Source organism: Thunnus maccoyii, chromosome 5, assembly GCF_910596095.1.
Source record: "Thunnus maccoyii chromosome 5, fThuMac1.1, whole genome shotgun sequence".
Lineage (NCBI taxonomy): Eukaryota > Metazoa > Chordata > Actinopteri > Scombriformes > Scombridae > Thunnus > Thunnus maccoyii.
In genome coordinates, this window is record NC_056537.1 from 18579814 (window position 1) to 18590428 (window position 10615).

The window sequence follows — 10615 nt, forward strand, 5'->3', positions numbered from 1 at the left end:
ATCACCCCCGGTTGGAGTCCAGCCTGGAATCTTTTTGCACAAGAAGAAAAAATCAGAGGCCCAAACAAAATAAACTTTATTTTTTTAAGTAGTTTTTGTTAATCATCTGTCTATTTGTACATGTACATCAGTGGATTTTGTTGGATTTAGATGCTTGTGTTGGCCTGTGTGAGCTCCACATCCTTCGCTGCTGACTGCGGGCGGTTGAGAAGTACGAGCCCCTCTCCCGCAGGGTCAGAGGTGCACAGTATCCAGTGGTTGTTGTCCTGTTCAGCTTTATGGGAGTCCAAGAAAGTGTGAGCCGTCACCTCATACTCTTTGCCATATGTGGTCCTGCAGGGATACAACTGTTACCTACAGAACGACAGCAGGCATGTAGGCACTGTAACATGACTTCTGGCTGCCATATTGGAGGCCCTTATCTTTTCACAACAGCAGCTGTGAAGACCTGCTTGTAAAACTAAATGTACAACTTGACCATGCCGACAAAAGTGAATCTATGTAGTTTATTTCTTCAAAATTTGAACGGGAAACTGACTTTATTTTTATTTAGATACATCAGATTGTATTTTTAGTTTAAGAGAGCTGATTCTTCTCAACCCACAGCTCGGTCTTGGAGTGGGCTGCAAGCAGCTGGTTTTTCATGTCAGTGTAACCTAAATTTGAAAACAAATCCCTTATCAGGCTGTTCACTTTTACTCACAGTAAGCTGACCTACATCCACACAGCAGTTTTCTCTCTGAGATACAGACAGGCAACAAATTAAAGGAAAAACCGATACAGGTCTCAATGCTTGACCTCTACAGTGAGGGCATCTGGCAGCAAAAGTTGTTCTGAGTCATCACCTTTATCCTATGATGACTGGTGTCTTCCAGGATGACAGTGCCTCCATCCACAGCGCACGAGGGGTCACTGAATGGTTTGATGAGTATGAAAATGATGTGAATCATATGCTCCTGTGAATTGCGGAATTGTCATCCTGGAAGACGACCAATTCTTTTAACAGACCTCCAAGTTGACATCAGACATGTGTCTGTAGTAGGAGAGCAACAAAAGCCTTTATATTTGACAAAGCAACAAAGCAACATGTTGTTCTTTGTTTAGGGTTATTTTTAAAAGAAAAATGGAAAATACCAAAGGACTTGATCACCCAGAACAGCAAGAGCCTGGTTTGTCTTGCAGTGTATGATCAGCACTTTCACATTTGCCTGTAAAAAAACAAAACAAAAAAACAAACAAAGCCCATCAAGACTTCCATGGAGATTCTCAATGCAATGGAGGTGAGATAAAGCAGAAGAAACACGGCATCCTGTATGCTATCATCAGTTACAGCTGAAAGCAACAGAAAATGCTGATGTTGCAACAGGTGGAATGGTTAAGTATGAACCAAGAGTATGGACTTACAAGGACAGGCTGACCTTCATATTCAAGCCTCTCCTGGGGATCAAAGTGCACCACTTTCCACCGTGAAAGAAAGGAAGCATCGTCAGTCAAGTTTACTTCCTGGAGGCGGGACTTCTTTGCACACTATAAAAGGAGTCATGTGAAATCTTGTGAGAAGGACTAACATAAATACCGCAGTCTGCTTTTGAATTGCACTTCCCCTTTGTTTAATTGCCATCACACACGGTGGTTGCTCAGTCAGTGCACTGTATTCTCCTCGATCATCTTCACTAAATAACTTGATTTACCTTTTGAAAATTCTTCAGGTCGCTTGTCAAGTAAAGCTGAGGAAAGAGGGAAAGAGAAAATACAAAATCATACCAAATAACACACTAAAGATGTGATTTATGTTGTTTCAATAACAATTATACACACAATACAAAGTGAACCACATTTACATCATTGTATGACAGGATATTACCAGCGTTTTGTCTTAAACTGAATGTAAAATATAATTTTAATTAAAAAAAGTGAGCATATCTGTTCAATAAATTGAATGGTAAAACATTGATAATTGAATGATATTCACGTAACTGGGCAAATAAGAGGGTCTCTTATCATTGTTAGATGTTAAAGGGGTATTCCACCAATTGGGGGACTTGAAAGGACTAATTTAAAAATCAACGGTCGAAATTAAAGCAGCAGAGGCCAAGATATTTGGACTTTTACAGAGTGTCTACACAGGGTGCGTAGCAAAAGCAGCAGAGGCAGTTTCAGTCATCTTTCTGTGTTTACAGAAGCTGCATTTGGCCACAGTACTGAGTGTAGGTCACATGCATCTTGACCTGAAGGATAAAAACATGATTCAGGGCACGGTTTTGCTTGTAAAGTGAAAGAGCTGATTCGTGGCCTGTGTGGACAGCTGTACCAATTAAAAATAGAAGCGTATCTGTTCAGTCAGATGCACGTGAGATAGATGACTAAAAAAACGTAGCTAAAACGCCTTCTGTGTAGACAAGCTGTTAGTCCTTATATAGGTCAAGCTCCATCCTCCCATAATACAACTCAGTTGAATCTGTCAGTAGACCTGGTTTACTTACACCCCTGGCAAAGCCACTCGTAGTTTTCAGGGCAAAACTTTGCTCGAAATGCAGAGTCGATCCTTCAGGACTTCCATCTACACTGTAGTCATACAAGCAGTGTTGCAGGTTTACATCTGGCAGTGTTACCATGTGTGTCGAGGTGAACTGTATGTTAATGTAGATTTGAGCGTGTACCTGGTAATGATGAAGGCCGTGCGTGTGCAGGGCTGAATACCTCTTCCAGCACTGATTCCACATGGAGCTTGAATGCCAGGCGAAGGAATCTTTGTCAAACTGTTGATATCTGCGTTAATGCTTAATGCGCTATACTCCCTGTTTTCTCCTCCCATGTTCACCAACATCACAACATCCCCAAAGTGTAATCCTCCATCCTTTGTCACAGCGAGATCCACCTACACACATGGACAAACACCGTCATCATCATTATCATTACCACACTAATCATCATTGTGCTATTATTGTTGTTGTTGATGATGTTGATAATGAGCTGGAACTAATTTTACCGGTCTCAAAATGTTCTGTTTGAGGAAGTCTACTTTCTGGGTAGCAAGCTCGCCCCTCTGTTTTTTCTCCAGGTATTCTTTCATTGCATCCTGGAGACACATCAATATACAAAATGTGTATTCTTTAATATGTCTCCACTGCTGCTGCTGGAATACTGTAAGTAAAAAGACTAAAGCAATATAATTCCATCACAACTGGGTCAATTTTCAGTCACGTCTTTCTTGCTCTAAATCCCTTTTATTGGCCAAATGACAAGCACTGTATTCTGGCCTCCTCTCTCACTTTTTTCTTTGTTACTGAATACTCCCTCAAGCGTTTCTGTTTCCCTGTGTATCTATTTTATGCTTAAACAAACATACTGGATTGGAAGACTTCATTTGACCCAGAATTAAATAAATACTTTCATTTAGATGTTTTTTAACCACTTAAAGGACATATTCACAATTTTTCAAGTCTGTCCTAAAACAACAGTCATATGCCCAAATGAACATTGAAACATGTTTTTCTCGCCTCTCATCATTCCTCCTGTTCATACTGGTCATTAGAAGATCCCTTCATAATGTACTTACAATGTAAGTGATTGGGGACAAAATCCACAGGTCTCCTTCAGTGCAAAATATATTGTATTTGTATATATGTATTTAAAAGCTAATATGAAGCTTCAGCCATCCAAATGAGTCAAATCAAGTAGTTATCTTTCAGTGTTACAGTCTTTTTAGGGTCAAAGTCCCTCTTTTTGTTACAATACTTCCACCACAGCTCAATAGGGAAACGCTGTCCGAGGAAACATGAAGAGGGCATTTGATGCTAAAAAGACTGTAAATGTGGCAGATATCCACATGATATGACTGACTCAGACTGCTGAAGCCTCATATAAGCTTCAGATAAACTTTTAAATGCATTTTTGCACAAAATGACTGGACTTTGTCCTCCATCACTTACATTGAAAGTGCATTTGAAGGAAATCTTTTAATTGCCAGTATGAACAAGAGGAATGATTACTGTGAGGGAAACCTCTTTCAGTGTTTAATCAAACAACAAATAAAGAATAACGTTATCTAAGATTAATACGTTAGGTGAGAGCTTTATTTGAAACAAACCTCTTCTAAGCGCAGGTCCTCGTTCCAGTTACCGATTCTCACGTTAGTCCGATACGTTCTCACATGAGCCATACTGGCTGTAATATTGACTCTCTGTGTACTAATAAAATAATAAATTATCCTGCTTCTTGTGTTTGACCCCTTAGACGTCGCTTTTAGGCACTGTTTGTGTAGCGGTTTCTATGGTAACTGATGTTTTCGTCTTCTCTCAGCTCCCGCTGAGTGTCGCGAGAGGGCGCGCTGGTACAGCCGCTGAGCATCATCAGAGTTGGTGGGAGCTGATATTTTTGCTCTTTCTGCTTCTTACACGAGCATGAAGAGATCATGAATTGATATTGACCTATAAATAAACCTTTAAAAAAAACCACATACGTCACAATAATAAAAAAAAATCCCTGTAGTTTGGTTTTGCATTTACACCCCACACATGCAAATGTGCCCCTCCATGCATGTAGGCCTCAAACGTCAGTATTGACATTTACATTATTAGCTATCATCTTCAACATCATTCAAAAAATACAAAAGCTACACATCAATGGAGTCTTCTTCTTTTTTTATTGAGGAGCAGAATAATATTGACAAAGAGAAGAAGTGAGTAAGTACTCTACTGATCTCTGTGGGGAAATTGATCCTCTGCATTTGACCAATTCTGTGCCAGTGCCTTGGTCAGGGGCACTGACAGGAGTCAAGAATGATGGTGGAGTGACGGGAGGAAACCGAAGCACCCAGCAGAAATCCGCGCAGACATGGGGAGAAGATGCAACTCCACACAGAAAGGATCTGGGACAGGCAGGGTTCAAACCCAGGACGTTCTTGCTGTGAGGCAACAGTGCTAACCACTCAGCCACCATGCTGCCAAGATAATATATTATTATTATTATAAAAGTTCTGGTTTTAGTGAGTTCCAACCATGCAGCTTCAATGTATTATCCTTCACAGTTCCTTTAAGAATAATATTCTCTGCTCAAGTGTATTTACTCCTTTTTATATGCAAATATATTCCAACCACTGCAATCCAGACTGAATCTGTCCAGGTGTCTGCGGTCCGTTTTCCTCTGGCTCTTTCTGTCTGTGTGTATTAGTGGCCGTTGGCCCGACCCCTGGCTCCAGAGCCAATAATGTGACTCAACTTGTGGTTTCTTTCCTTCGGCGAGTCACTGTCATTCTCCTCTTCATCGCTTCTGTCGTCGCCTTCCAGCTGCAGGATAAAGATGAGTCACAGAAGAGAGGTGGAAAATGAGAGCAAACCAAAAAGAGACAACATAGCGAGATGTGTAGTAACTTGCAAGATTTACATAGTTTGCAATAGTTTTCCTTCCTCTGTAAAAATGCATAGACACATGGATACACTTGTAAACACACCTTGCTGAAGATAAACTTGTAAAGCATTCGTGATATGAGAACAGCCCAGTAGAGGTGGAGTATCTCCAGAACTACCAACATGACGTTGAAGAAATAGTAGCCAAAGAAGGGAGCATAATTCTCTAGCGGATACACCCATGTACAGTGGATCAGCCTGTGGAAGATATGCACATGTGACATTTTTACACTTTACACCAAGATCATCGTGCATCATGCCGCATCCTTTCATTTTACACACTTACCAGAAAGGAAAAATCACAAGTCTTGTCAACATAAATAGAACTGTAAACACCGCAAACATGGCATCAGCAGTCTTATGCCACTTGGCGTAGTTGAATACCTTTGCACCCTGTGAGATAAAACAGGGAAAAGTATCAGGTTCAGTTCTTTGTTTTACAGAAACAGTTCACAGACTGTCATAAAGTCAGACCAGACACAGTTTCTATTTATGTTGTTTGTGAATAAAATAATAATCCCAATACAAGATGGGTATTTTTCAGAATGCTTATAGAGGCAATGGACATAAAATTAGTTAGATTTTAGCTGAGACTCCATCCAGAGGAGTGTTGATTCAACTCTATGTCAGTTATTGGCTTCTAAAGTAATACTTCTCAGATGCAGTTTCAAGAGAATATTTATATTGATAGCGACACTGCTCTGATATTTGCTGTTTAAAATAAAATTTGAGCATCAAGCGTCACACAATGTCATTCAGCTACTTTTTCATAGTTTAATACCAATTGCTGTCAGTTAATTTGAGCTGAATTTCTTATGTTTGTGCACAGCTATTGCATGAATAAAGAGAACAAGTTAAGAAATGCATAGTGGGACTAGGTACCACCTTCATGTTTATTGCTGTGAAAGTTCAAACTCAACCTGATGTTCATGCAGGAGGGATGGGCAGCACTTGTGTGTCAGAGGGGGAAGTTGAGCATACATGTGTATTTTTTTTGTCTTCAGACAGCTTGAAACCTGCATTCAGTGACTTAAGCAATAAATAATAATGACTGAGTATTGAATGTATATATGAAAACATATAACACCTTTTTTTTGTTTGAAGACCAAAAAAAACAACTTTGCTATCTGGAACTACATCTTTATTTTTTTATTATATGTAATAAATGTTTCTTTAAATCAGTCTGTTAATGTAGAACAGACAATGTGATATCTCACCGTTATCTGCAAACATCACACCAGCCTACATTTTGACAACAGATATCACACAAAGATAAGCATGCACATGCACTGATGTAACTGCACTGACCTCGAGCAGGATGTCGGCTGAGTCATGTACTGCCATCACAAGGGTTCCAACACGGATGTAGTTTGAAATCCAGGAGAAACTCAGCAGAGTCAGTGTGGCTATATGATGAACCACCTGCTCCTTGAAGTCCTACACACATACAGATGACAAGTGAGCACGTACATATGTGCAAGAATGCACAAACATATGCGTGTCCCCAACTTCCCTTTTTTTATTAATAGACACAAAATGCATTCACATCTGCACACTCACCTTCCGTTTCACATCAAATGAGAGGCTGAGGAGCAGAGAAAGGTAGAAACCCATTTCCAAGAGGTAATACCAGTACTGAGATGGCAGCATGGACTGCATGGACACATAACACACATATTTACTGTATATATTATAGTGCTTTCTGTTATTTTGTACAAGCTATCCTGATAGCAATGCTAAAAACACTTACCTGTTTAGGGAAGCCTGCCCAAACCTCCTTCAGATTATAAAGCCAAGGTTTCTAAAGCCAACAAAAACAGAGAAGAGGAGTGTGAGGGGGTTGGAGAACAGCCTTGAAAACAGCAGCAAGGGTAAATGTTGGCCAACCAGCTCATGCATGCTTGTCTGTTATGTCAACTGCCAGAGTGTGAGAAAAACCCTGAAGCGTAGAGAGACATGAAATAGGAAGAGACATCAGGAGTTTCACATGCATTACTGTGAAATCAGACTGGTAAATCCAAATAGGGAGATAGAGGGAGAGAAATATCCCACAGCTGCAAAGCAAACAACTCATGCAATGGAGAAGTCAACTGACACAAAAGACAAATCCTGCAGTAGAAACGGTTCCTGTAATAAAACATGGAAAAAGGCCAAAAAATTGCTTACATCGTACAGAGCAAGGACTCCGCCAATGAATGCAAAAAAGTAGAACACACATCTCCAACTGTTGACAGAGAAGACCAATAATGACACACATGAACACCTTAGTATTTGTGCACACATTAGTGTACTAACGTACACACAAGACATGCTCACCTGGCCTCACAGAATCTCTTCCGAAGCCCTGGACGCTCCTGGTTTCTCCTCCTTCTGAACCAGACTTGAACTTTCCTTTCTGGCCAACTGGTCTTCTTACACAGAGACGTCACATCAGCCTGAGACACAAGGGAAAGAAAATTTTTACAATGCTTTCCACCCTGGGATGCACACTCTCAAGAGTTATTTCATTTATTTTAACTCTCTGCTTATCTTTATTAATCTCCCTAAGTACTTTGTTGTTAGCAAAAGGCTAACAACAAAATTTATTTCATTTATTAGTATATTTTGTAGTATCAAGTATATAAAACAAAAATTCCCTGAACAATAGACTTAGATTTTTTCCTTTACGTTCATTACTGTATAAAATAGGTTTCCTTGTCTGGATGACACTTTCACTCCTTGAGATTACTGCATGTAAGCACCTGTCTTTTTTAGTGAAATGACCCTTTAACATGCCTGCGATGGAAGCCGTGCTTGTCTGCAGAAGTAGTTTTCTAGGACAGGATTTGGTTCTGCTGCGCAACGCACCCTGTCCCTGACTCCCCAAACATCAGCCAGCGGTGTGGCCAAGTATCTGCAACAGCAAACAAGCAGCAGGGAAAGAGAGAGGACTACATCACCCATGAACATTTGGTTATGAAATGTCTGTCAGTACATCATACTGTAGAAGAATTCCCTGACATGCAGGCTCACATTCAGTCTATTCTCACCTCTCAAACAAGTATCTGACAAAGAGTAGGCAGAGGGCGCAAGGCAGAGCAGCGTAAAGTTGAGAGGCTTTAGCATAGACACGACCTTCACTGTCCTCCAGATCGGACCAGGAGACATTTGCTGGCAGCCACAGACGCTCCCACCACAGCCACTCACTGACTGTCTGCAACATGCTGCTGAAATATACCCATGAAAAAAACAATTTGGGACCATGATGCAAAACATTTTATATTCAGATTCTAAAATAATATTTTTCTTAAATGTAAATTCTGAAAGTAAGTAAAGATAAATCTACTTGGCTCCATGACAAAAGTTAAGCTTGATTTGTCATAAAGCAGGGTGAGTTTTACCATTTGCTTCTAAAAAATAAGATTTTAAGACATGTAATATGATAAAGATGACTTAAAATTCATGTTTTTTCTTTTAATTACAGTATGAAATTATGTCAGCTGGCCAAAGTGGTGCACATTCACTATGATTGTATAGCAGCCAAACCAGTCTGGCAATCTGAAGCAGCCAGGGCACCAGTCCACATGAATTCACGTTCAAAAATACACCATTATTTTGTCTTGAATCTACTGAATTGTGCTTTTTTTTAGTTGTCAACACTATGCTTCTCCACCACGTCCCACTGGTCCCTGACAGAGCAACTGCACTGTGGACATGCAACCATTACAGGAAGTGAGTAATTTGAAGATGAACAGTAGATATCAAAGGGCAAGAAAGATAATAAGGGTGAGGAGCAATTCAGGGAGATAAAGATTACAGAGAAGTAAAGTCCTTCCTCTTGTGGACTCTGCCCATAACAGTGTAGATAAAAACATCACCAGGACTGTCAGACATTAATTTCAAAATTGGCAGTCAAAGTTGTCTTTATCTGCCTTAACAAACATAAATAGTAGTAAATATTGACTGGCTTTTATTCACTGAGATACAACACAACTCATATTAGTCTGTCCCTGAACCTCAATGTTAGTTAATAAGTCAGCATGGGAAAACGAGCATACATACCTGCAGGCAGTGTTGTCTTGACAAGTTCCAACAGAAGAGATGGAAGCTGAGGCAAAAAACAGAAGGAGAGTGTGTGACAAAGTCTGGTGAAACTAATTGAAATACTGTATGAAACCCAAGCAGCCGCAGCCCTCCATCTGATCTTCACTTTTATAAGTGATAATAATGGATAGTAATAATGATAATTTCATGTCTACAGACGTCTAAATTATTACAGAACACATAAATAAAAAGGTAATGTATGTACACACACACACACTCACCTTCGGTATGCCCAGCGTGGGTTGTGCAGTGTATTTTCCAGGGGTCTGTCTGTGTGAAGCCAGTCTACAATTCACTTATACACACACAAACCAGATAACAGATTAGATCCTCTGTTCAGCTATAGTAGAGCCATTCTTCAAAGACATAGTAAAAAGTAAAAAAAAAAAAAAAAAGAGGGCAAATATTTACTCCTCTGCTAATGTCCCCTAATCTGAACATGTACCTCATTGTGTGTGAGGCAACAGGCTCCAGTGAGCATGTTGATTTTTGAGCATGCGTGTGGTCGCTCACCTGGTTAGAAAGCCTGGGATCTTTCCCTCCCACTCTGTCTGCTCTTTTGATCACACCCTTGTAGTTACCTTTTAATATAAGGCTAGCTCAGCACTGGAAGCCCCAAGCTGCCCTTGGAAGCATTTTGCATTTTCAACTGCGGTACATGGTAAGCTGCAGCAGTCATCTGAGCACAGACTTGTTTGTGTATCCTCACCTGCAAGAATTCCCTTGGAATGCTGGGAAGCCCCCACAAAGGGCCTATTCACTGGTGGGACAGGGGAGGAGGAGCCAGTGCAGGTTATGGATAGAGGAGAAAAGGGAACTTTCACGGTAAAGAGAGAGAGTGAAACATTACTCTGCATAAATAGCTGCCTTGGTTAATAACAAACATCAAAACAGATCAAGTGACCTTGGTTAAAATAAACTGTTTCCTTGTGTATAGCTCTTTTTTGCAAAAATGCAATATATTTGTTTGTATCCATGAATTCCATGCAATCAATTAGTGTCATGATTCATCTTTACTTTTATAGACTGTAACCATAACACATCACTGAGCCCCCATATAAAACTGGGGGATACTAAATAATTTGTCAGTGTACCACCACACACCAGAAGGGGGCAACAGAGAC

At 40.2% G+C, this 10615-nt stretch overlaps 2 protein-coding genes across 3 annotated transcripts; both read right to left on the reverse strand.

Annotated features, from left to right (window-relative positions):
• Positions 1-59: 59 nt before the first annotated feature.
• On the reverse strand, positions 60-4287 carry cfap161 (cilia and flagella associated protein 161). Of its 2 annotated transcripts, none has more exons than XM_042411498.1 (8): positions 4091-4287; positions 2990-3079; positions 2661-2878; positions 2484-2565; positions 1692-1727; positions 1405-1527; positions 1135-1208; positions 60-333 (listed from the first exon to the last, which is right to left on the reverse strand). In XM_042411498.1, exons 1-8 carry the CDS (start codon positions 4160-4162, stop codon positions 147-149), a joined length of 882 nt encoding a protein of 293 aa, XP_042267432.1. In that variant the 5' UTR covers positions 4163-4287; the 3' UTR covers positions 60-146. The 2 variants fall into 2 exon arrangements, with proteins under 2 accessions (XP_042267432.1, XP_042267433.1); XM_042411499.1 differs by having other exon boundaries at positions 2990-3144; positions 4091-4149.
• Positions 4288-4441: 154 nt separating this feature from the next.
• On the reverse strand, positions 4442-10181 carry cers3b (ceramide synthase 3b). The gene is made up of 13 exons (XM_042412113.1): positions 10005-10181; positions 9713-9786; positions 9450-9495; positions 8438-8614; positions 8184-8301; positions 7725-7843; positions 7575-7632; positions 7159-7209; positions 6969-7061; positions 6717-6845; positions 5695-5801; positions 5453-5606; positions 4442-5288 (listed from the first exon to the last, which is right to left on the reverse strand). The coding sequence occupies exons 4-13, from the start codon at positions 8608-8610 to the stop codon at positions 5169-5171; spliced, it is 1122 nt and encodes a 373-aa protein (XP_042268047.1). The 5' UTR covers positions 8611-8614; positions 9450-9495; positions 9713-9786; positions 10005-10181; the 3' UTR covers positions 4442-5168.
• Between the last annotated feature and the right edge of the window lie 434 nt (positions 10182-10615).